The 27,411-nt window shown below is 41.5% G+C and overlaps 1 protein-coding gene across 3 annotated transcripts in view; it reads right to left on the bottom strand.

The window, feature by feature from the left end:
- Positions 1–27,411, bottom strand: part of COL6A5 (collagen type VI alpha 5 chain) — a 136,319-nt gene that overhangs the window by 17,780 nt on the left and 91,128 nt on the right. For all 3 annotated transcript variants that reach the window (XM_040480165.1, XM_040480166.1, XM_040480167.1), the window contains exons 29-37: positions 26,764–26,826; positions 24,374–24,409; positions 24,221–24,257; positions 20,854–20,865; positions 18,340–18,827; positions 15,386–15,473; positions 14,177–14,836; positions 10,917–11,007; positions 8,459–8,667 (exon numbers count right to left, since the gene is read on the bottom strand). In XM_040480165.1, coding sequence (XP_040336099.1) covers positions 8,459–8,667; positions 10,917–11,007; positions 14,177–14,836; positions 15,386–15,473; positions 18,340–18,827; positions 20,854–20,865; positions 24,221–24,257; positions 24,374–24,409; positions 26,764–26,826 — 1,684 coding nt within the window. The remainder of the gene's footprint in view (positions 1–8,458; positions 8,668–10,916; positions 11,008–14,176; positions 14,837–15,385; positions 15,474–18,339; positions 18,828–20,853; positions 20,866–24,220; positions 24,258–24,373; positions 24,410–26,763; positions 26,827–27,411) is intronic.

Here is a 27,411-nt window from a genome sequence, read left to right as displayed (position 1 = left end):
ATTGTGGGGGAGGCTTGGAAGGAATGAAGGATCCAGTTAGGTTTCCAGGGAAGTGTCCCCAGAGAGTAGCCTAACTCTGGCCAACATGTAAGCCATAACACCATATGTGCTCCAGTAACTTTAGGGAGAAGTGAGGGTGGAAAGGGAACTCAGAGAGAAGGGAGAATCTTGAGGACCTGCGCCATTTGGAATGGGATTAAGTATGCTGTGAAGTAGCTATACTGCTTTTCGTGGCCTTCGTGAGAAAGCTCAGGATATGCAGGAGTTATCCAGTGATCTGGCCCTCTGTCCAGGGGACAAAATGAGCCATATGTTCTCCACAGGCAAGCCACATGGACAACTGAGACTACCTTATGTGCATATTTCTGCCCACATGAGCTGTGGCTGAGAGGTTCAAGTTAACCTTGTTTTGTCAGACTTAGCAAATGTGTTCTTTACTGCTTTCCTACCCTCTGAGTATTTAAATGAGCGTTCAGTTCACTTTAGGTCTTGTGCTCAGCTCTACGCATGCCTTCTCTCATTTAACCTTCCACACGGCACGATGAGGGTGGAATCATCATTATTCCCTTTCTGCAGATGAGCAAGCGGAGGCTTGGAGCGAGTCAATGACTTGGCCAAGAAATGACAGCCTCTAAGGGGAAGAGGCAGGATTTGAGCCCCACTCATGTAACTCCTTCAGAACTGGTCATCAGACATAAGAACACTGCAGACACATTAAGGGACACATGAACCACCTCGCCAAAGGCCCTGGGACCTGATCTGAAGAATGAGGTTCTTGGTCAACTGCTATTCCTTCTGACTGAAGCCACTAGAGAAAGTTTTCTTCCAAAAGTAGGCGACTAGATGAATTAAATAAAATTTGCAATTTTGTCTTCTCTAGGCATCGTACGACAGTGGTTATGAGCAGAACCTTTGCGGTTTGTTTGAGTCCTGTCTCTGCCATTTGTTACCTCTGTGACCCTCCGTATCTCAGTTTCATTACTTAAAAACAGTAATAATAAACCATAACCTTATAAGGTTTTTTAGAGAATTAGATAAAGCTTGTACTGTGCCTAACATACCCCGAATACTCCACAAATACAATTTTTAGAGAGAAATAAACAAATGGAAAAGTCCCAGACATCTGAAAATCCTTCCCATGTTACTATATTTCACAAATCAGAATTTCCATAAGAACACATGCATAGTCAACTGGTGTTAGTGGAACACAGCTTGCACATGCGTACATGTGTGTGCTCTCAGAAATGAGAACACAACACATTCTGTTGTGTTTATGCATGCTTAACTATGGAGGAGTTGGCAATAATTTATGTACCTTTCCATTTAAAAATGCCACCCCTTGGGGTGCCTGGGTGGCTCAGTCAGTTAAGCATCCAACTTCGGCTCAGGTCATGATCTCATGGTTCGTGTGTTCGAGTCCCATGTTGGGTTCTGTGCTGACAGCTCGGAGCCTGGAGCCTGCTTCGGATTCTGTGTCTTCCTCTCTCTCCCAACCCTTCCCTGCTCGCACTCTGTCTCTCCCTCTCAAAAATAAATAAGCATTAAAAAATTAAAAAAAAACAGGTGCCGCCCCTGGCCTGTCCTCCCTCCTGTCTGCTGAGGTCACTGGCCAAGCTCTAAGCTGGGGAAGCAAGGGAGGGAGGCTCAAGAGTATGTGTGACTATGTGTCATGATTTTACACCAAAGAAAAAACCAGACACATTAAAAATTCTCTTGTTTTGTTGTATGAGGTCCTCTCTTCCCCATCTGCCTGAGTAAGTAGAAGGGATGGTCTTAAAATAGATTTCATCCTTTGCCCCCAAAGACTTAGAATAAATACCTTTCTTGGTGTAGACTCTTCTAGGTGGCACTTAGTCTGAAAGACTCACTCTTGCTGTCTGCTTCATGCTCTGAAACAATAGTCTGCAGAAGGTACCAGCATACTGAGAAAAAGTGATGCGTGCCTTAGGAATTATTTAGACCCAAACCACCCAGATCTGGCATTTTAGTCTTCATGGTGTTATTCTGCGCTCTGGCCTCTGAATGAGTTTATAAACAGTTTATGAAATCAATTTATTCTGGCCTGAGTGCCTCTGGATGAGTTTATAAGTAGGAATTTTTTTTAATAAAATTAAATTTTTAAAATAAAATGGCACTACCAAAATGATTTAGAAATAAGTCTCCCAAATGATGACGTGATTGAACTTCTTCTCAAATTTGGCAACTGGATATATTTCTTTTTTTTTTTAATTTAAAAAAAATTTTTTTTAATGTTTTATTTATTTTTGGGACAGAGAGAGATAGAGCAGAGAGAGAGGGAGACACAGAATCTGAAGCAGGCTCCAGGCTCTGAGCTATCAGCACAGAGACCGACGCGGGGCTTGAACTCACGGACCGTGAGATCATGACCTGAGCCGAAGTCGAGCACTTAACCGACTGAGCCAGGCGCCCCTGGATATATTTCTTCATCTGTAAATGCAGACAATGCCATCGGCAAGCAACAGGGAACACACCGATAAAAGTAAGTGGGCATGGGTTTGAATCCTGGCCCTACCACTTAAAGCTCTGTGGCTTGGCTTGAAGTTCTTAACTTTTGCGTGTTAAATATCCTCATCTGTAAAGCACACAATGTAATAATAATAAAAACGATAGGCTTTTTGGTACAGATTAAGTGAAATCATGTATGTAATGTGCTTAGCATCGTGCCTGGCACACAGTTGCGCTAAGTAAGCAGTAGCTTCTGTGGTTATGGTTATTCCTCACGCATTATTCAGTCGTCAAGTGAGATAGTGCCCACAGTGCTTTGAGAATCGTACTGCATGGAATAACCAAAGCATTCCATTTGCACTTTTAATCAAACTGAATACTTTCTGACCACAAGTATCCTTGAAGACGGGGCCTCTGAGTCTTTAAAACAAAACAAAACAAAAGCTCTCTAACTCCCCAAAGAGACTAGCTCAGGGCTTCACTCAGATCAGAACAGGAGCCAAATATACATGTTTGCTACATGAAAGGCCATCTGAGTAATCATATAAGCACAAACGCTTAGTGCTTTCATATAGTTAAGCCCTCAGCGGGGGCTGTCACTATCACCTCCACCCCCATCCCCTCCCCACCAATACCAGTATCACCGTCCTGATCACCACCACCCAAGTCTCATACCCTCACCTCCCTCTCTGCCATCAACAATGTCACTGTCGCCAACATTTCTACTACACACCTCTACCCCCACCAGCAGCAACAGCTAACACCTTCACCGCCACTGCCTTCACCTCCACCGCCACCACCTCTATGGTGGAGATGCCAACACCATCTCTACCGCCACCACCGTCACTATGACCCAGTTACTACTTCAAGCGCCCACGTTTTATTCCTTAAGAAAGAGGCCACATAAAAAAATGTCAGTCGTGCTCTAGAGCATTACTTTATCACTTGCGGTAAATAATTGCTTGAGACATACAGAAGCAACCGTCATGTGCATCCGAATTCAAAAAGTCCACACACCTTGAACCATCAGTTCACATTAGTTTTGCCCACATGCAAAACCTTCAAGGAAGACAACCAAAACTGGTCGTCTTAATGTCTTAAGCGGATCAGGAAACTCAGTTGATTCCCCCAAAGAACGTCAAGATGGGTGAGATTTCCTAAGGAGTTCATGGAACATTAAAATTCAGGGGCTCCTGGGTGGCTCAGTTGGTTAAGTGTCGTATTCTCGATTTCAGCCCAGGTCATGATCTCACGGTTCCTGGGATTGAGCCTTTATCGGGCTCTGCGCTGACAGTGCAAAGCCTGCTTGGGATGCTCTCTCTCCCTCTCTGTCTCTCTGCCCCTCTCCTCATTCGCACATGCTCTCTCCCACTCTCTCTCAAACAAACATTTAAAAAAATAAAATAAAATTCAGGTATGACCACAATTTTATTACTGACCTCCTTTTTAGAATGTATACTGATATGAAAGTAGGACACTCCACTGGTGTTCCATGGGGGACTCAGAAGCCAATTCTGCTGCATTTAATTCCAGCATAGATTTAAATTTAGCAGAAGTCAAGATAGCATATTCAAGTTCAGTACATGACAGCAAAAATTAGAAGGTAAGTGTTCAACAAGAGATAAATAAATTCACTCATTGAAAGCAACATTATGAGGATACAGAAAAATCAGTATGAAGCCTGCAACAATATGTAAAACATATGACATATTACATGGAAAACAGAATATCCAATTGAATGAAACTATGTAAACCTATATGCTATGGAAAAACCAAAGAATATATTCTACACTACAAATAGCTGCTTACTAAATTATTTGAGGTTCTCAACATTCAAATTTTGTACTTTTATAATTTTTAAAAAATCTGCAGAATTTTGAGAGTCTAAGGGTGTAGGGATTGTGAGTCCCTATTTTGAATTCTTCCTGAATGAACTTGGGGGCACAAAGTTTCTTCTAAAACAGGGTTTCTCCCACTATTGACAGTTTGACTGGATAATTCTTTGTTGGGAGGGGGAATTCTGGGCATTGTAGGATGTTTAGCAACATCCATGGCCTCTACCCATTAGATGTTAGTAGCACCCTCCAGTTGTGACAACAAAAATCATCTCCAGACATTGCAGTAAGTCTCCTGGGGCAGGTAGAGCGCAATTGCCCTTAGTCGAATTTGCAAGAGGTCATCACTAAATACGTTTTCAGCTCTAATACCCTGTGACTGAGTCGAAGTCAAAAGACATATTGGCTTAAAAAAAAAAAGAAAAAAAAAAGCTGATTTGTAGATTGGAAACAGATTAAAGTTAGAAAAATAAAAAATGCAAAACAAAGACTGCAAATTCCCTTAAGCACGATACCAGATTAGCTGAAAGGGAGAAGTGTTGCTTCTCATCACCAGATGAAATTCATTGAAAAGAACATCAGTTGAAGTTATCCTATGGCCTGAGACCCCTTAAAGCTATGAGCGAACCCTAGGCCGAATTTGGGTTAATATTTAATGTTTCATTACAAATTATCCTGTCCTTCTTTAATCTTGAAGGTAGACGGACTGTATCTTAAACACTGGTCAACATAGCATACTTGATGAAAGTGCTATGCTTACCAGTGGGTCAACACTTGCAAGATGCTTAGAATTAAACCACCCATTTTTCATTACATAATTCCAAAGAACTCATGTATTTCATTGGCACATAATTAGGAAGGACTGAATTTTCCAAAGAATTTTTATATGGCAGATGTTGTGGTCAAAATGCATGATATTATCTCTACATTATCTCTGTATATTTAGATCTTAAAAAGCGTTTTTGTTAGATGTTAGATGGAGGGAGGGAGGGATGACTGTTCAGTGGTCTTAGATGAATAAAATAAAACCGTAACGCAGTTCACCTGGAATCCTTCGGAAACGGGACTCCCACTTCTGTTCTGTGATACTAGACATTCGATTGCTTTCGGCTCCATTGAGAACGTAAAGCAACTCCGGGACCCCAAAGTGGTAGGGTAAGCAGTAGTTCTGAAGACAACCTGTGTAAGAGTCTCCTGTGCTGCTGGTGAAAACTCAGATTGCTGAACCCCAGCCCCAGAGTTTCTGACTTAGTGGGTCTGGGATGAATGCTGAGAAGCTGCATTTCTAACGAGTTTCCAGGGGCTGCTCATGCTGCTGGTTTAGGGACCACCCTTTGAGAATCCCTGGGATAGTGGATCTCAAACTTGAGGACATACCAAAATCATCAGTGGTTTTAAAGCCCGTAGCCTTTCTTCGCCACTCAAACCCCTAAATATAAAGCAGTCGTTCCGAGGAGGGTTTAGCAATCTGTGCTTAGGAAGGACTTACAGGTGATTCTGATACGGACCGTTCTTTAGCTGCTGATGAGGACTGGAGAGGGCCAGGAAAGGTGATGGAATTGAAGGCAAACTTGGAAATCAGAGCAGGTGGTAAGAAGCAAAGGGATGTGCACAGGTAGAGAGATGGTGATTATGCTTCCTGTGAAAGATACACAACTCCCTGCCAGTGCACGGGACTCTGGAAACTATACATTTCTTAAACAGTTCAGATTCCCACTTTCCCCCAAGACTCTCAGTTCAAGAGCAGGAAAAGCAGCCATCAGCATCACATTACAAATGAGTAATAAGCACAGCATATGGAGGTGCTTATGCAAGTTATCAACCTTTCCTTTGTGCCATACATCTGAAACTAATCAAAGCTCATCTCTTAGCAACTGAATACAATATCTGAACCACAATGTACTTTCCGAGGACAGCACATTATATACAAAGTTCTCGGCAGGTTTTCGCAACTGGCTAAAGAGGATGAAAGAAAGAGAAGGAGGGAAGGAGGGAGGGAGGAAGAAGGGAAGGAAAGAGAAGGAAGGAAAGGGAAGAAAAGAAAGGGAAGGAAGGAATGAAGGAAGGGAGGGAGGAAGGAAAAAAAAGAAAATAGTACAAAGTCCCTAGACAACAATCATGACCTGAAACTCAGACTTATTTTAAAGGTTAAAATATATATATTATCCTTAGGTCTGACACTCACACCGTTTGCAGACACCACAACATGACCATATCCTCCACAGAACTCCCAATACACTTCAACCCATTCCAGGAGAAATGAAGTGGGGAGGGGCAACTAACAGTCTACATTTTTTCCTAGTAGAGCCATGTACAATTGTTTGTTCAGCCAAAATGGACCTTCCGCTGGCTACAAGTATCTCAGTTCTCCAACATCTGGAAAACCAAGTGAAAAGTCTTTCTAATATTACTGAACAATGGTTGTTAAAAATGGCAACAGGCGTGCCTGGGTGACTTGGTTAGGCGTCCGACTTTGGCTCAGGTCATGATCTCACAGTTCATGGGTTCGAGCCCTGCTTCAGACTCTGTGCTGATAGCTAGGGCCTGGAGCCTGCTTTAGATTTGTTCTCTCTCTCTCTCTCTCTCTCTCTCTCTCTGCCCCTCCCCTGCTCATACTCTGTCTCTCTCTTTCTCAAAAATAAATAAATAAACATTTTAAAAAATGGCAACAAGGATGAGTTTCTTTTTTTTTTTCTTAAATATCCAGTCATATCTGTCTTTTCCTGAAAAGATTCACATTTCTGAGTTCTTAGACTTTAGAATGCTTACCTCTAATGAAACAATCACAATTGACAGTTTGGTATTCTAACCCTGTCAAACAACTTATTTTTTTTTTCTTTTTCTTCTTTTTAAACCAAACCATCATAAATTCCTAGACCATATCATTGAAATGAACACCCAAAATTAGCTATATCCATTAAAAAGAAGTATTCTATTCTCTTGCTTGAGCTATGTCTATAGGATAATAAAAATTGTTTAAAAATAGACACAATTGAATGTCATGATGCCACAGCATTACACACATTTGGTTTTACTGCATTACCTCTTTTTTTAAGCCTTATGTTTCAACTAATGATTGACCTTTTTATTCTTAATTCTAGCTTCAAAAGGGAAAGTTCAGTTGCTTTTGCGATAAATTCAAATATTTATATTTCATAAGGAGGGGGACAATTTATCCAAGGAAATCACTGAGAATGAGTATGATAAGTGGCACGAAATTGGCTCCTTTTTCTATTAAACTTGTGCAGTCTAACAGCATACATGATACTTAGGACATAATGCTTGAAATGCGAGCATTCTGGCCAAAGGAGCATTTTGGAAGCCCGTAGGTGCACAGCTGAAATGGTTGAAGTCTGTTTAGAACGTCACCCTTTTCAGTGAAGACACAGACAAAAGTCCTCTGTGTCTGATTGGTTTGAAACTATTAAACCTGCTGGAAGATACGGTTTCTTGCTTTGCCATTCAGAGTAGGCCGCGGGGACGTCTGTGCTCTGTCATTTCCAAGTACCTCCAACATAACATACCTTCTCATGCAATTGCAATGTCTGAGGCCCTGGCCCGGCCAACTTTTAAAGTGATTTCAATCCTTCCTTTGCTCCAATGTTCTCTGTATTTTTTCCTTCTACTACATCACACTAACCTGTTAAGCTGTGGAGGCTAGAGAAATCTCAAGTTAGGTGAGACTATCAGGGACATTTCTTAGAGCTTGTATCAGTGATCTCCTCAGGGGTGCCTGTTGCCGTCTAAATCTTCATTTTCAATAAAAGCCGTTGCAGCTACTATGTTGAACTCGAGAAAAGCTGCTTTAGATAACACGATTAATTTTACTTGATTCTCTGCTAGTGTTAAAAGATGAGGACCCAGGGGCGCCTGGGTGGCGCAGTCGGTTAAGCGTCCGACTTCAGCCAGGTCACGATCTCGCGGTCCGTGGGTTCGAGCCCCGCGTCGGGCTCTGGGCTGATGGCTCAGAGCCTGGAGCCTGTTTCCGATTCTGTGTCTCCCTCTCTCTCTGCCCCTCCCCCGTTCATGCTGTGTCTCTCTCTGTCCCAAAAATAAATAAATGTTGAAAAAAAAAAAAAGAAAAAGAAAAAATAAATAAATAAAAGATGAGGACCCAGTCATTTAAAAATGTCCATCCTCACTTTTCATTTCCTTACCAGAAGTGAAACTTGCAATTTCTTCAGAATCCTGACCTTTTTCATATTTAATCGTCAATTCTTGTGGCATCAGCATGTGGCTTGGGATGTAAACCAAGTGGTCACTTCCACTGTCCTCCAACACAAAGGATGAGTCTTTCCCAGCACTTAATTCCTGGCCAGGGAAGCTGTTCTCTCCCGAAGAAACCTCATGTGGCTCAGGAGTAAATCTAGCAGATAAAATGGAAAGCTTTAGGTGAATCTCCACAGCTTTGGGAGTGCAAATAAGATTTCCTAACAATGTGAGATATTACTTAATCATTTCTTAAAAGAAATACAGGTGGTAAAAATCTAAATGCATTTCAATACAATTATTAAGATTTTCTTATTTTTAAAAAGTATAAACTGATAAATAAAAATTCCCATTTATCCTTCCTTTTCCCCCATCTGCTTATTGCCTAATGACCATTACTTTGGAATAAACCAAGTCTGATTGGTGACAGAGTATTAGATAAATGTCAAGAACCTCTATCATAGGTTATTTGGAACCACCATATAATCCCTCATATTGATATCAATCCCCATAGAAAATACAGAAAATAGTAATTTACCAAAAACTGTTCTGAGAAGAATAAGACTGTACAAAACTTACCTCATTGACATCATAGCTCTTAAAATGGTATTACATTTATTGTCTTAGGAGTTTAAGAATTCTTTATAACTTGGTAACACTGTGTTTTTGTTTAGATGATGACAGAAAACACATTCAATACAAGTTGATTTTTACTTTTATTCTATTTAGGCGCCTTTATGCAATTTCAATGTCCATGTTCACATCTGTGTTTGCTACTAATATTCAGCACCCAGGAGTATTATTGCCTTAACTGTTGAGAGCTAATGAGGAAAGGGAAAAAGTCAGATACGACACATGAATAATACGTTCAGCCCAAGTGAAAGCCAAATGATATCATGACACACAATATGCATAATTCTGCAACAGTACCAGGTAAGGACAAGGGGTGAGGAATTAAGACATCATGCAACAGAGTAGACAAGCTGAAAGCAGACGTACCTCTGCAACATGCATCATATTTTAGATTCGTTTATCAGTATGTACTGTATTTTTTTTTAGTTTTCAGGAATTTTATTTTGGCAAAGCAGAATCATCCGTTATCTTAAATTAGTGTTTTAAATTTGTGTTTTGCTGGGTTTGCTTGGATGTGATGCACATTTTTTTTAGCCTGATAGTGGCACAAGAACTGTAAACATAGCATTTAGGTTTACATGTTCGAGTAACATTATAATATTTTGTCGGCAGTTCCATAAGAATGGATTTGCCTTTAAGTGAACTCGTGACTTATCCAATGTAGGGAAATACTGCTTCACGTGACATCAGTGCCATATTATTCTTCACGTGTTGGCTGCTGGACACTTTCTTGCTAAACTACCAAGTGAATGCAATCTGACATTATAGGAATACGTACTTGCATGAGTTCCGAGAATGCTTCGTCTTGCTGTTTTGCTTCTGGATGTGTGTAAGAGACCTTATCTGTTCTGAGAAGCTCTTTGCTTAATTGCAATCTGAGAGGAAGGAGTAATGATGGGCTTAAATCTAGGCTTTTGCAAGGCTGCAGTCAGGGATCCAAGCTTGGGGAAATAAAGAGAGAAGTGCAGAGACACCAAAAGGGCTACTCATTCTGTTTGGGCTTCAAGATTCATTCTAATTATTCACAGCGTTATTTAGGATATGACTTTAAGAAAAAATACTTACATGTGCACTTTAAGAAAAAATACTTACATGTGCACTTTAAGAAAAAATACTTACACGTGCAATTATGGTGTGGGGTCTTTTACGCTATCTTTTGGGGTATGAAACAATGAATCATATGCAGCCCCAGACTTCGGTGAGACATGACATTGGGATATACTCTAATAAGCGCCTCCACAGCGGTGTAAGAAGGCACAAGAAAGTAAGGACTTTGAAAGTAAAAACGGGCTTCAAAGAGGAGACAGCTTCAATCGGGGCCACGGTTGATGGGTAAGATCTCACTGGTAGCAACAGAGTTCCAGGCGGTGTGACCAGAAACCCAGGAGGGTGAAGCAACGGTTCACACAAGGCAGACAAGACTCCAATGTGGCCAGAACTTAGTGCTGACGGTGTGGAGAGAGGAGAAGGGAGGCCAAGGTGGTTGAGCCGAAACTGTGGGTTCTATTCTGGGGAACATTTCAATGTGGGAATTTCTCAGGAAACCATGAATTGAAAGACAAATTTGTAACAAAGCCCATGAGGATGTTATAGACACATCAATCCGGAAAGCACAGTTACCGCGTAACAAGTGCTACAGAAAATGGAATACATGAAAAGCCTTTACTTCAGAGACCTTATTAGCCTCCTCAACTTAATAACCCGGCATCAGCCAGTTGTATACCCATGAGTCAATTAACAGTCCCTTGTACATATAAGAGCTTTCTAACTCACAGGAAATAGCTATATTGATTATCCTCTCCTTCTGAACCGATGAGTCTACAGGCATTCTCAAGCATTGGTGGTGGGTACAGGTTGAATCCCCCTATTGAGAGAGTAAAGTTATAGTTAGATTTTGAAATCAGAAATTAGGTTTGCTAAGGAACAAGAATCCCAACAGGAATTGGCTTGACGCAATAAATGTCACTAAAATATTTCAGCAAAACTTGGCTGGGGTGCACACAGAAAATAGTAGCAATTAGAAATAGCATTCAAAATTTGATTTCAGAGGGCTTTGCAGCCAAAGAATTACTAGGCTCATGGAAACAAACCTCCTTGAATTGTTCATTTAAGGGTTAATTGTGAGGCAGAGACACGTGATTTCCACATGCTCAGGCTAACAGAATCTAAGGGAAATTTTATTCTGACGGGCGTTTCCACTCAGATTTATGCTAATAGATCAAACATAGAAAAGGTAGCATTTTATTACACGATGCTATTTCTGTGCTTCTGCGCCCATTAACGTGGATTTCCTAGGAGGAAAATAATCAAAGAAAAGATTTTAGCTTACTGATCTAAATAACATGCCCCGTTATCCCCTCGCCATTGCTTTTCTAAAAGCTATGGAATATTAAGAAGCGTATCAATTTTTCCCTTCGTTCAGGAAAATATTTTTTAGTTAAAGGAGGCTTTTGGCCACTGAATGAGCCACAATTCCATGAAAATATTTCAGAATGTTTGTGGTTTCATAACAATTGTACTTCTTTAGTTCTTAGAGGAACATTTTTTCCCCTTTCTCTGAAATGACACTATGTCGTCTAATCAATTGCATTTGACAGCTGCTATTAGTGAGGCAGGAACTGTGATACAGGTGGTATTTCCCGTGCGTGTGGGAACAGCAAACGTGTCAGCACCAAAGCTTGTAGAATAAGGGTCAGTAGTTTAGAAAAAATTCCCAGAAGTATGAGTAGAGGAGTCTTTTAACTCCTACAAACCAAGTGGTTATAGGACGAATTGGATACATTTAGCAACACTGTGAAGGCAGAAATCAAAAATAAGCTAGCGCTAATAACTGCAACCTGAGGCATCCACCAAGTCCAGCTTTAATTATTCTATAGTCTTTTATTTATTTATTTAAAAAAAAAAATTTTTTTTTTCAACGTTTATTTATTTTTGGGACAGAGAGAGACAGAGCATGAAAGGGGGAGGGGCAGAGAGAGAGGGAGACACAGAATTGGAAACAGGCTCCAGGCTCTGAGCCATCAGCCCAGAGCCTGACGCGGGGCTCGAACTCCCGGACCGCGAGATCGTGACCTGGCTGAAGTCAGACGCTTAACCGACTGCGCCACCCAGGCGCCCCTATTCTATAGTCTTTTAAAAGTGCTGTGTCATCATCAATCTTGATGACATAAAGAACAATATTGCATGGAACAAGACAATCAATTCACAAGGTATCAGTGAATCTGAGTCAAGAAATAGTTCACAGGAATCCAATTTTGAATATAAAGACATTTTAGGAATGCCTCCACCAGTCTATTTTATACATATTCCCTTTTGACGCATGCACAAGAGTGATATCCGATAGTCTATCTAAAATTTGAACTCTTTTAATTACTATAAAATATAAAACTCTAATAGGCAAGTTGGTACCAATAGTTAATTGGAAGCACTTTTTCTTTCTTTTTATGTAACATAATGGAATATCATACAACCGAAGGCATTTAAAGAAAGAACATGATATTCCCAAGAGGGAAGGTGTTGGGATTCTTCAATCAAATGTGAGTTACAGCAAAAAGGTGGAGCTCTCTCTGCAATGGAGAGTGAACTTTCAAGATACCGCCACAATGGTACTGTTGGAGATTCCTTGAATGTCAGGGAAACTTTGGAGTTCAAGGGTAGTGAGGTTGGCTCCAGCAGAACCAAGGTCTACACCTGGTAGAGTCTCAGAAGGAAAAGGTTCAGCCCTGATTCTATGGGATGCCCTAGAGGCAGGGTTTCTCAATTTTAGTGCTATTGACAATTTGGGCTGGACCATCTTTTGCTTTACGGAGGAGGGGATGGTATCCTGCGTCACTGGAGGATGTTTAGCAGCATCCCTGGTCTCTAAGCCCTAGATGCTAGTATCCTTTCCCTCAGTTGTGACAAAAAAAAAAAAAAAAAAAAAAAAAAAAAGTATCTCCTGACATTTCCAAATGTCTGGGGGACAACATCATCCCCAGTTGAGAACTATTGTTCTAGAAAGAATATTTCTCAAACCATTTGTGGGGAAGGTATTTTTACTTCTCATCCTTTGCAGACTGATACTTGTGGTTTCTATCTTGTTACGTGAGACAGAGTACACTGCTCACGCACTTGTATGCTGCGGCAATGTCAAATTGCTTTAAGTTTCTAGATGTTTATTATCAATTTCTGAACTTCTCTCTTGCAGATCAGTTGGTGGACTAGCACCCATCCTAGTGACATTTTGTAGTGCATTGGCCTAGAGCCTTCCTACTCACAATGTCATTCTTGGCCCAGGAGCACGGACATCACGGGAGAGACTGTTAGAAATGCAGAATCTCAGGCTCCACCCTATACATACTGAACTGGGACCTGCATTTTAGCAAGATTCCTATGTGATTTGTACGCTTAGACTCTTCGGGAATAGCACAGGACTGCGCCATCTTTAAACCTTCATACAGGTCTCCAGGGCGTGCCAAACCAGGTATTGGGGGTGCCTGGGTAGCTCAGTCAGTTAAGCTTCTGACTCTTGGTTTCAGCTCACGAACTCGCAGTTCATGAATCCAAGCCCAGCACTGACAGTGTGGAGCCTGCTTGGGATTCTCTCTCTCGCCCTCTCTGTCTATCTACCCCTCCTCTGCTCATGCATTCTCTCTGTCTCTCTCTCTCTCTCTCTCAAAATACATAAATAAACTTAAAAAAAAAAAGAAAGTAAACCAAGTGCAGTAGGGAAAACTTTTATGTAAATACTCATCAAAGAGCTGCTAAAACTTCTTCAGGTTGAACAAATGTGGCTCTGGAGACCTCCAATCACTCTGTGCTTTCTAGTCCTGAGATCTAATGTAAAAGACATTCTATCATGAAAAAAAGTCTCACCACATTATAACCAAGGTAAAAACAGGATATAACCAGGATATGTCCCATCTCTGTCTCCATCGCACCATCCAATGGGTATATTTGGGTTAGCTCTAGATTCAAAGATGTGTTAGGCTATCAGTGCTATTAGCAAACACTAATTTATTAAAACAAAGAAGAAAAACAAAATAATGGCTTACGTCTGACAGAGTGAACAAATGGCTTTAAAAACTTCGTAATATAATTCAGGTCTGGTTTATGAATCCTCCCAAGCTGTATCAGATGGTGATCAAGTGGGTGACTGGCTAACTCCTCTATGCCGTCCTTATGCGCAGAGCCCAGGGAGATCACAAACATGACGTAGCCTTGACACTTGGCCCTCAGAGCCACTTTCTTTACGAAATCCTTGCTCTCACGATATTCTCCAGCTGAGATCACAAAGATGACCTTGTGTCTTCTCAAGTTGGGTGTCTGTGCGAAGAGATTCTCCATGACCCATAGTAGGGTGTGGCCAATGGTGGCTTCTCCTTTTAGCTGTTGGAGGGAAGTCTGGATGTGCCTCTTTATTAGGACTTGGTTGTCATAAGTTATAAACTCAAACTCTGTTTTTACTACACCCTTCCTTCTCCTGGAACTATCCCAAGGAGAATAGCCCAACAAGGCAATCCTATCACCGAAGTCTGAGGTTATAGGTTCTGAGGCAACCTCGAAGTTGTCAATCATAGAGCTCACCAAGGTTTTCACAGCCTTAAACTCATCACTTGCTATAGTCCGAGAATTGTCTAAGAGGAAGGCTACATCCATGTATGAATTTTCAGGTAAAAAAACCTCTTTGATGCAATCACTTGGAAAACATTTATCTGGAAAGACATAGAGAGACTTATCAACGGTTCAATGTCTGCACAACAAGACACTGTTGTTTGAGATCTTATTCAAGGGACTCAGTAACTGATTACCAAGAGTTAATAATCTGACCAATACCTCTTTAATCTCACATTATTTAAGTTAATGAGGAATTCTCAATGTCCCAAAACTTCTGTGGCCACTAGAGGACAATTTGGGAAGGTCTTTTTGGAAGCAGATGTAGGAAGCACGCAGGCTTGAAGTCTACGAGTCACGTCTAAACTCATTTAGAAAACATTTTCAGTATTTTAGAGATTTTTGATACAAACTACCAAACTGTCCCCAAGAAAAGCCACATCATTTGGGAGAATATTCTAAACAACTTTCACCTTCTGTGGAAGCTCTAAATATTACAAAGATTAAAACTCTGATGTATGGCATTGAAAGACTAGGAAACTTAAAATAGAATCTATGATCAAAACTAGAAATATCTGATAAGGCCAGATTTAATAATTTGCTCAGAAGGCATTTTTTTCTGCACGATAAATTCTTCTCATGGGTCTTACCGTAGCAAATGGTACAGCGCCGAAGTTTTGAGACAGACTCCCCATTTGGAGAAATTGGGATCACCTGAAAGGTTCCAGTGTTGTCAAACTACAATGAAAAACAAGTATATACTTATTGGCTCATTTTCTTTAACCATTATCTGGAAGCCATTGTGCACTCACTTTAAGGACTAGTTTGAAAAATCCCTAATGAATCATCATTATCTTGCATTACAGTCCAGTACATGTTCTCTCAACCTCTCTGTCTCTCATTCTCTCTCTCTCTCTCTCTCTCTCTCTCACACACACACACACACACACACACACACACACACACACATACACAGACACACACACACACACACACACACACACACACACACACACACACACACACACACACCATCCTGCTTTTATTCCAGACAACACAAAGAAGTATATAGGACAGGTATCAGCACTTTATTCTATGATGAGAAAACTATCCCAAGATAACCATTAGATTCACCTACTGGGGCAGGTATTAAACGCTCACACTTATTTCTAATTCTGCAATTCTTCACTGAATTTTTACATGCTTTTTTTTTTCTTTTTAAGATTTTAAGTACCCAACGTGGGGCTTGAACTCATAACCCCAAGATCAAGAGTCATATGCTCTACCCACTGAGCCAGCCAGACACCCCTATATGCTTCTGATTATGCACCTGCTGATTATGTACTACAAGTCAGCTTCTGAAGTTGGATCCTGCAGAAATTGTATTTACGTACAAGTTCCCCTGGCTTCTTTAGGTAATGATCCCAACTATTTCCATCCCAATCACATTATTTAGAAGAAGGCACATCTTTCAGATGTCAAGTACGTTATTTCAGATGAGGACTTCCTCAAGCACAGATTCTAATTTAAAAGTTTATTTTGAAAGATTGTAAACAGAACACACTAAGTTTCCTCAAAATTCTTGGTCGTACATGGCCTGATTTTGTCTGTCTCTTGATAGCTTTTCTTGCTTCAATAATTACTGAAATAGGCAATATATAGTATTAATTATTTAATTCACTCATTCATTCAGTGAGTCAGTAAGTATTTATTGGGCATTTTCTCTGTCTGAGGCACCATGGAAGGCAGACAGTTTTATAACAATGAAAGAAATCTATCATTCCCAGGTGGTGATGAAAGTATTTTTCAAGCCATCAGAATATTATACTCATACTTTTCCCCTTCTCCCTTGGGAAAGTAAAGGATTTAGAAAAGCCACACCCTGTTTTCTGTTTTCTGTGTTGAGCAAGCATTTAAAAATATTTATAATTATTCCAGCCTTACAGTCAGAAAATATTTACCACATTCCTACCATTTTTTTGTAAAATTGGATACTTTGGGTGTTATATTGTATTTGACTTTGTCCCCTGTATAAAGACTAAATGCTATCTTGGTAAATCAAGGAAGCTTATTCATAGAAATAAACCATATGCTCTTCATTCATTCATTCATTCATTCACACACTCATTCATTCATTCAATAGATATTTATAGGATGCCTATAATGTTATATAGGTAGTGTCCTAGGTGCTGGGGATATAGAAATGAACAAAGCAGATAAAATCTCTACCTTAAAGTCTAGTGGAGGGGGGACATATGCCATAATATAACAAATAAATTATCTACTATGTTGGGAGGTAATTATTTTCATAGAAAAAAACTCTGACTTTCTATAATCCTTTTTGTCAGTTTCTATTGTAACTCTCCCTGTCTTCTATTCCCAAAATCTTCTTGGATGCTTCATGAGCAGATTGATTTTCTTCATGTTACAGAGGGCTTCTTTTTCTTTTTACAGTAGAAATATATGTATTTGTGTGTGTGTGTGTGTGTATATGTATATATATGTGTATATATATGTGTATGTATATATATATATATATATACACACACACATACACATATATATATATTTATAAACTCTTGGATGACAGGATAGGTTCACCCAGGTCCAAGAGCACTTAGTTAATGGATAATGTGAATATATTTAAAAATAGTAGAACAGAGGGTGCCTGGGTGGCTCAGTCGGTTGAGTGTCTGACTCTTGATTTTAGCTCAGGTCATGATCTCAGGGTTGATGGGTCGAGCCCCGCATCGGGCTCTGTGCTGAGCACAGAGCCTTCTTGGGATTCTCTCTCTCTCCCTCTGCCCCTCTCCCCCACTTAAGGCCTCTCTCAAAAAAAAAAAAAAAAAAAATAGAACAGTAGATGGAGAAATTCTTCATTTGGAAGGGGAGAGAAAGAAACATAGATTCCCACAGGATAGAGCCTCTTGTGGGAAAAAGCTTCATATACATTAAATATTTTACACAACATTAGGGGTTCAAAGATCCCCTAAACTTCATCCATCATAAATTAAGACCAGCTATTCAATGAGATTCAGCAAGGAGATGACAGATATGAGAATACCTGATCTTCAGAGGGCTGGTAGAACACCGTATTCACGGCCCCTTCTATCAGACAGACCATAGTTCGGAGTTTGATTTAGCCATTTAGGAGCTATACACAATTGGACAAGTCACTCAAACTCTCGGGGCCTCAGTTTCCTCATTTTTATTCATTTAGTTTTTTAAGTTTATTTTGAGAGAGATAGAGAGAATGAGTGGGGGAGGAGCAGGGGTGGGGGGGAAACAGAGGATCCAAAGTGGGTTCCGTGCTGACAGCTGAGAGCCCGGTTCGGGGCTTGAACTGGCGAAACGTGACATCAGGACCTGAGCCAAAGTCCGACATTCACCCGACTAAGCCACCCAAGTGCCCCTGTTTCTTCATTTTTAAATAGAGATAAAAACTGCGTTCCCTTCAGAGGGTTTTGAGAATGTGTATGTATGTAAAGCTCTAGGGACAGTGCCTGGTGCACAGAAACCACGTCTCTCTCCCTACTTCCCACTATTCCCATCTTACTAGCTCCACTAAGTTAAACATAAAGAAGTCGCCGGGGGAAGGTCTTACCTCAAAAGCCTCAGCGAAAACCCTTTCATTGAGAGCAAAGACAGCCGGACTGATATCTAGGGCATTGAACTCCATGGTGGCTGTGAGGATGGATGACTGACTGGCTGTCTGTACGTTGCTGAAAAACACAGCAACTTTCCTCACATTGGCTCCCGCATACGTCCGCTTGAAAACGTTGCGGGCCACAAACTTCATTGCATTACCGATGTCTTGAGCTTCCGTGGGGCGTCGATATTTTATCTGGGAAAGAAGCTGGAGGAGCTGTTTCTTGTTACGGTAGTCGGACCCACGGATGAGATAGCTGGTGCCTGAGTCATAGGAAACTACAACAACTCTTGCTCCCACAGGGCAGTTACTTTCCTTGACGTCAAGATCATTGATGATGGATGTGATGATGTTCCTTGTTTCATTAAACCTCTGCTCTGTGATACCATAGGACTGGTCCAGGGCAAATACCAGCTCTGTTGGGTACACTGGGCACTTTTTTGCTAACGTGAAAGGCAGAAAGAAGTATGACGTTACCTTGCTGCTCGAAAGCCCTTCCCGTCCTCTTTACCCCAGGGCTGATGCTGATTCACACCAAGATCTAGGGAGATACAGGTGTTGTCTACAGCTCTGGAACTACAGGTACACACAGGTGACACTTTGTTTGTGTGAAGGTGTTATATAAGTCTCTAGCAGTCATATTTGGTGGTAAAACACTCAGACTTCACAGCCCTCACTCAGTCTGCTATTTAAAAAGAAACTGAAGCGAGTGTCTAGGCTAATGGAACAGTTCTGTATCCTGATTGTGGTGGTGGCTACATGAATCTAGGCATGTGTTAAAACTGAACTCGCACACAACAATTAATTTTACTGTAAGTAAAATTTTTAAAAAAATGAATGAAAGGATACGATGGCTTATTGAAGGTTTTGAAAGCTTACGGTCTTCAGAAATCTTCAGAAATGATCTACCAATAATGCTAGTCACTTGGAAGATTTTCATCCACTTGTGCAACACATATTCATTGAGTAGCATGCAGGGTGATATACACTGTGCAATACAAGCAAAGATGAACCGAATTCAGGACTGCCCTCAAGGCATCTGTCCCGGGGAGGACTGCTACACAGAAAGGTACAGACTGACTATTATTCTTCAAGAGCATTCAGAGGACAAAGTGACTATTTCCCAAGAGAGGGGATCTCAGGGCCTCCCAGAAGCTAGCTTTTGAAGGAAAGCAAGGGTGGCCAGAGGAAGGGAGCAGCAGGACCGCAGCAGGCTTACCATGAGCTGTTATAAAAATGGGGCTCTTTTGCAATTTCTAATTCAGTGCTACTAATTTTATGATGATTTAACTTTAGGAATCTCATAGGGTATCAGCCCTACGTATCAAACCTAACTTTTCAAAATGCTATTAAAGTCAGACCACAGGAAGAGAAACAGGGATTATTTAAGAAATGAACGCCCTCGTCTACATAGACTGCTCTACTATCTTGAATCTGGCTAACTCTTCAAGCGCATTAGACTCTAATAATCCCACACCCCAATCCACTGTCCTCAGCAATTGAATAGGAGACTAGGGTTGATTCAGAGATGTGTTTTGAATCGAGGAATTTTACCGTGAAGAAGAAAATATCAAAGCCAATAATGAAAAAATAAAATATGAGAAATTAAGTAGCCTTAGTCTTCCTTTCTTAGCCCTAACACTAAAAATTATTAAAGAAGTAGTAGGCAAGCATCTTCAAGACTGACCTCTCATCACAGATTTTCCCAGAAAGCAGAACCGATTTCGATTTATTTTTATTCTCTCCTTTTCCTAGTGCCCAGCAGGGTGCATGATAAATTGAATTCAAATCCGTGAAATTTTACTGGGCGCTTACATATATAAAGGGCTTCTGTTTTCGTTTTTCGCAGAATTTAGGTGAATGATGTCACTTTTGGATAAGCTCAAACTTTGGGGATAAGTCCCTGTGAGTCTACTTCAGTAGGCTTCTAGAAGACCAGGAGCTCTTGACATTGACAAAACCAGCTTCAGTGGCAATGGAATCCAAGGGATCTAAGGCTGCTGAGCAACACCCACTGCGGTCCAGGTTCCAGAAAGACCATCCACAGCAAGGGCAGGTGTACAAGCAGTGGGCACTTGGTGAGATGTGAGAGAAAGGAAAGGAAACGTTGCCCATCCAAGAAGCCAGTGATCACTGGGTCAGCAACACATCAATTAAAATGTGGTCATTCAGAGCCCTGTCCCTGAATTTCCCGGCAACACGAGCCTACTCTGTGAAGAAATTGAATTGTGAACTCAGACAGGACCTAGAAAGCATAATAGTGTAAAAGGGCTGGGAGCTGGGTGTCACCAATTCACAATCTGGTAGAAACGTGACATTGATAATTATAGCCATCATCAAAAGATAGATGTATCGGCATAGAAGGAAGAAGTCCTTTTTCCCATGGGGCTAAGAGTTTCTTTCAAATTGGTCTTATCAGAATGCAGTTAATTACTTCAGCAAGAAACACAGTATGGTAACAAAACTCACCATTCCAGCAAGCTATAAAAAAGAGAAAGAGAAGAGTCTGTTACATTTTTGGCACACAGACTAAAAATAATCCCCCAAAACAAAATTTCAGCAAACCTTAACATTTTGTTTGACTCTAATTGCAAATGAGGCTAATTCCTAAATAACAGGCAGCTAAGGTCAAAGGACTGAGGAACACATACAAAGAATTCAATTAATGGGTGAACCTTCCTGCCCTTTTCTCCTTGTGAGCCACGGCCAGCAGACTTCAGCAGAATCTTGCTTGAAATCTGAAACACTGATCACTTGTCTTAGAAGCAGAATAGATGAGCCTCTGATTAAATGGCAAGATAGCTCAAATTCAATTTGTTTCGTCTCTCTTCTTACAGTCCTGAGAGTCATTCAGCAAGGCACGGCTAAAATATGAGGGCTTATTTTCTTCCCAGATGAACACCTTGGGAACCTCTCTCTTCCTGCAGAAATGTGGGGATTTCCAAATAAACTTGGTCTCTGCTAAAAAATACAGCTCCTACCTTTGAGTGATCTCCATATCTCTAGGGAGGAAGGAGAGCCCCCAAGGGTTTCTCCCGAGCAAAACAGCATCTGGTTTTTCTAAGAGATTTACTCTGTAAGCATGAGACCAATTAGAGGCAAATGTTGGAAATCTTTAGAAATCTTTAGAAAGCACTGGTCTGACAATGTCCTTGCTCATTTGCTTCAAGAAAAGCAAATGAGTCACTCTGATATAATAAAAGATTTTATTTGCATTGGCAACCAGCTAGCCTTCCACGCTGCTGTCCCATAGCACTGCGCTCTCTCACATCAACCCCATTAACGCCTTTTGATGGTCTTAATCCTGTGGCTGCCGAGATGCTCACAGCCAGCAGACAGGGCTCCAAACCCACAGTCTCCCCTGCATCTCAAGGCCTGAACAGGATCCCTTTTTCCTGACTGAGCACTTTCATATGTTAACCTCCAACCCAGCTGTGAGACTAGAAACACAGGCACACCTATCTGGTTTGAGTGTGGCAAACCTTGCTTGATTTGGGGGAAACTACTTGATCTCTTTTAATATGTCTGTCTTTCCTAAAAATCTTCTTTACTTGTGCCCTTCCCTCCAAAATTTTCATCATTTGGGCCCTCTTAGTTTATTTGCGACCACCCCCACTCCACATTCCCATCAGCCCCCTTGAGCTCTTATGCTATTTTGGGGATAGGGTCCCAGTGATCAGCTCAGGACCCGGGCCTCATCCCAGTGCTGCAGGACTGAAGAGGAAATGTGTTAGAGCAGGAGTCCAACCAACCCAATTAGCTCTGAACATCTGTTGCCCAAATCCCATCTCAGTTTTGCACTCTGGAGTTCCAAGCTCACCGATCAAGCACCCTGTCTGGTTACAGAACCCACGCTCACCCTCACCCTCCGCCCCCTAATTTCCTGTCTAACTCCTTTCACTCTGTGTTGGAAAACTGTCTTCGGATCTCTAACCCTCCCCGGGCCAGTACTCACCTCCCCCACTGCTTCCTCCTCCTTGGTTCTTCCCTGGGAAGATAGCTTTTGATTTTCCTGAGAAGGACTCCCCTCCCCTACAGTGGCTCTCCTTTTGTTCTCCCCCTGGGGCCCCAGGCCCTGGTTCTCACTTCCTCAGGGTGATGGAGAGCCTTTCTACTTCTCAAACAATGCCTTTCACCCAGGTCCCCTCCCCCGAATCTTCTGTCCTTCCTTTGTTCTTGCTTTTCAAGTGACCCACATGTGCAGAACTTCCTCATCTCTGCGATGCCATTTTCTGTCCTCTGGCTTCACTTGCTTTGCTAAGATGTCTTCCTGGATTCATCCCTTGGGTTTCTGTTTCTTTCTCTGTCATTTCCCATCCTTAGAACCTCAACCCATCCATGTGGCCTTAAGGACCACAAACATCCCAGTCTCTTCTCTTGATCCTCACCTTTATTACAGCTCACTTCATTGGATGCCTGTAGATCATTTAATTTAGGGCCCACACAACATTCTCCTGCCTCTGAAATGTTTGAGGCCGTCATATTTTCCTACCAATGGATTTCTCTTCACAGTCCCTCCTGCCTTCTCATCTATAGCACTACTTAGCTTCTCCTGCTCTGGCCTTATGCTTATTTTAAACGCAGTTTTGTCGTTCTTTTCTCACCCCACACTTGCAATGACCATGTTTCTATCCAGTGTTCTTCAGGAAGTCTCTCCAATTTCCCCATCTGACATTCTTCTGATTGTGACTGTATCAGCATCATTATAAGCCACAATGGAAGCATGAGGAAAGACACATCACCTAAAATTCTACCACTCTAACGCAGTCAGTTGTTACATTTTTCTCCCTTTGCTTCTAGAACTGGTTCCTATGTATATCTTTAGCTATATGTGAAATAATGAGGATCCAATTTAATTTTCTTTTTATTTTTTTATTTTATTTATTTATTTATTTTTATTTTTTATTATATGAAATTTATTGTCAAATTGGTTTCCATACAACACCCAGTGCTCATCCCAACAGGTGCCCTCCTCAATACCCATCACCCACCCTCTCCTCCCTCCCACCCCCCATCAACCCTCAGTTTGTTCTCAGTTTTTAAGAGTCTCTTATGCTTTGGCTCTCTCTCCCACTCTAACGTCTTAATTTTCTGCTTTTTAATGACATTATTATTCACATTCTGACTGAGTCTTCAAAAAAACCGTATCTGTTTAGTATCTGATCAGAAGATGATGCACCATAATTAGTCTCTAAGTGCCAACAGTCTAAAGGTATGTTCATTTTGCTCTAATGAATAATGTTTCTACGACCATATTTGCCTGTAATTTTTTCTTTCTTTTGCTTTATTTCCTTGGGATAAATGTTCAGAAATGAGATCACTGGGGTTTGTCTACCTCATTTCCCCTTCCTCCTAACCAAAGACAATCTCTCTATTTCTTGACTCCTGCTTTATTCCTCTGGTGAAACTACTCTCTGGCCACTCCCTATCACTTCCCCACAACGAGATTCAAGTACCCCCATCTAAGGAGACTCTATTGACTAAGTAACTAAGCAACTAACCCCAAATCTCCATGCTCGTCCCTTTAACACCATGCCCTCGCAGACCTTGTACAATATTGTGTTAGTGTGAGCTGATTCACACAACTTTGGAGTTGGTTTCCAACCATTTGCCATAAGCATGCTTTCTCTCCTGTATGAATTACACTTTACTTACATCCCTCTCCCTCCCACCTTTGATGTGAGCTGTTCTACTGCAAGTACCCAGGACAAGCCTGCTGCAGGGGACGTGTGCCACCAGTGGATTCAGTTACTGATTCTGCATACCCACACTACACTCCTCCTAAGTGCTCTCGCCAATCACCGACGCCCTTGTTCCACGACACACAGATACTCACGGCTACGGTCCCGCATGAACTGGATCAGATCACATTGCTGTAAAGAAAAAAAGAGAAAGAGGACAGAAACATGAGCACAGCGACCCCTGAGAGGTCATGTTTATTTGCCAGTGGACTGGTTGGGTTTTCATTTGTGAATAAGGAGATACGTACAGAATACACAGGCTTCCCCGCCATGCCTTTCATGCCCTAGGAAAATGAAACCAGAGCAAGTTATTGGTACATGAATCGGAGTCTTTAGTGACAAAACGAGAGCAAAGAAAAAAAGCACGTTCTTAAAAGCACAGCTGGCAGAGAGCGCTTAAAGTATTCCTGAACAGATAGATTACAATGCTATTTCCCCACTTAAATCAACAGTGCAAACTTCTTTCTTTCAGTGTGAGATCAGTTAAGCGAATGTCTGCCCAGAGTGAACTGAATTATCTTTCTAGGTAATAAGTAAAGAAATTAAAGTATTTCTTGGAGATGTTTGTACTCAGGCTATGACACTTAAAAGGTACTTCTCATAAGTAAAGTTGAAATGTAAACAACAGACTTCCCGAAGCATGCCACAAGGAGAGGAATTGGCTGAGAATTCAGAGGTACAGATGTATTACAATTCAAGGAGTTGAAAATGCAGGCGGTAGCATACAACTTCTACGTAGGTGAAAGAACCAGAGATAATTATGTAGCAAAACGGGCTTTATGCAAAAGAAGAGCATACACAGTGAGCTCATAAATGCTGAGAGGTGATAAACAAAGGAGTACGCATAACTGGGTGAAATGAATCAAGGAGGCTTCCTAAGAAGAGGCAGTGCTTTTTTGACAGCTTGAGCTTTTCCCTTTTCCCCTTATTCCCTTTTTTCAGGATCAGGCTTTCCCTTGGCAGTGGTTCTTAACATGTTTGACACACCTGGGTCTCTTTGGGCAACCGGTAAATGCTAATGTGCTGGTTCCAGGAAATGCTATTACAGGCTCACAATCATACAATTTCACTGGCCTCAGAAGCTCAACCAGGGATGTCAGTGTAAGAACCCTTGTTCTAAATGACAACTGGGTCATCTGTTCATCTGTCCTTCCTTCCATCCATCCATCCATCCATCCATCCATCCATCCATCCATCCAAGAAACAGTTAATTGTCTGCTGAATGCTGAGTGTTACCTGGAAATGCTGTGGCATCCATAATTCTACCCACTGGGACACAGGCTCTTCTGACCAGAATCAGGAAATTAACTATCTCACTAGGAGATGCAGAGGCTCATCCTTCCTTTCATAAGTTATGGCAGAAGACAGAAAAGAATGCACAGCCACTTAAACAGAGAGAGGAACAGTTTCTAGCTAATAAAGAGAGTAGGCAGACCACACCTTGCAGAGGATCAGAGCTGTAGAGCGTCTGTCCTAAACGACTGAGTTGGAGAAGAACTCGGAGCAAGTTCTTGAGCAGAGGCTGAGGACTGAGAGCCCAAGACAAAGAAGTTGATCTGATTCTAACAGACCCGAGATAGAGAAGCCACACTCTTGGGACCAGCAGCCCCAGGACAGCAAAACCACACTCTAGGGACCAGCAGGGCCAAGCAACAAGGCCGGGAAGATGCAGGACCCCCACGCGAGAGTTCCAAAATCTGGAAAGGAGATAAATTCAGACCAGATCGGTATGACTCAAAGACGGGATCCTCGCCCACGTGACTACGAATGTTCACCAGGTCCTTAATGTGAAAGAGAGAAAGATGTATCACAGCGTCCTCACAGCTAGTTGACTCTCATTCTGCTATCATCCCCAAAACATCCATGCTTTTGTTTTCTCTACAAGGTCCCAAGTTAAAGAACTCCTCCAGGTAAGTCTCAAAATGCTCAGAACGCACCAAACAAGGTAAGCAGTTTCTCTACTCTGTACACAATGCTTCCTGCGCCTCTGACACAACACCCAGGTGATGCCAATGTCTAGTTCTTACCTGACTGTGCTCATCAGGGGAGAGAGATGTGTAAATAAATCATTATGATAACACGAGAAGCACTAAAATAGAGATATGGATGTTCCGTCAGTGGGGGATGTGCCTGCCTCTGCCCGGAATGCTTCCAGGAGTGATATTTCCCTTCCAGTGGAAGCCTGGTGGGAATTAGCAGTTATATTTCCAAATCTCTCTAGAGTCTACATTTTGAAGACGGGAAGGCAACGGTGATCTGGGGAACTCTACTGACGTGTCTCACGTGACAGAACTTTGCCAGGACCCCTGTATGAAGCTTATCCCATTCTGATTTCTATAAACTTCAGTAAAAAAAGAAAATAATGGTAACAGCTAATATTTGCACTGAAATTTATCGTTCACAAAGAGTGCTCACATTTGGATATACAATCCTCCCAGCTACCTTTTGAGGTGGTAGGACAGGATAGGTCATCCCCCTTTTAGAGGTCAACTGAGAGACCAAGTGACTGGCCCAGGGGCACATAGCTAGCAACAAGAATTTGGATTTGGATCCAGTGCTCTGACTTTAAATTCTGTACCCCTTCTATTGAATATCTAGGAACCAGTATAGGCTACTTAGCTCTCATGGGTGTACTTACTCTCCGTCCAGGAGGGCCTGGGGGTCCCGGAGGTCCGTCTTCCCCTTTCGAGCCTCTAGTGAGCTGCAGATAGGAATATTTTTTAGTTTCCACACTGTCTATGCATGGAGAATACCTAAGTTTTAATGAGACTTTACAATTTAAAAAAGATTTTTAAAGAAAGCAACCATTAGTTCAAGTCAAATAAATTCCTTACATATAAATATAAATAGCCATTCTTTTTAAAAAAAATTTTTTTTAACGTGTATTTATTTTTGAGACAGAGAGAGACAGAGCATGAATGGGGGAGGGGCAGAGAGAGAGGGAGACACAGAATCTGAAGCAGGCTCCAGGCTCTGAGCCATCAGCCTAGAGCCCGACATGGGGCTCGAACTCACGGACCACGGGATCGTGACCTGAGCTGAAGTTGGACGCTTAACCGACTGAGCCACCCAGGCGCCCCATAAATAGCCATTCTTAACCATTGGTAAGTATCTATTTCCCTCATAGCCTCCCCATTTAGTGACATACTTTTCTCTGGCACTGGCTATGCATTTAAATCTAAATTAGACATAAACTAGGATTGGTGCTAAAAAAGAATACTAGAGCGCACAGAGATCTAATTAAAACCCTCCCGTCTACAAAGGATCAAACGCAAAAAATTCTCCA

Source organism: Herpailurus yagouaroundi, unplaced genomic scaffold (assembly GCF_014898765.1).
Source record: "Herpailurus yagouaroundi ecotype Mexico unplaced genomic scaffold, PumYag 159, whole genome shotgun sequence".
NCBI classification, from domain to species: Eukaryota; Metazoa; Chordata; class Mammalia; order Carnivora; family Felidae; genus Herpailurus; species Herpailurus yagouaroundi.
This window is presented reverse-complemented; position numbering and strand designations above follow the sequence as displayed.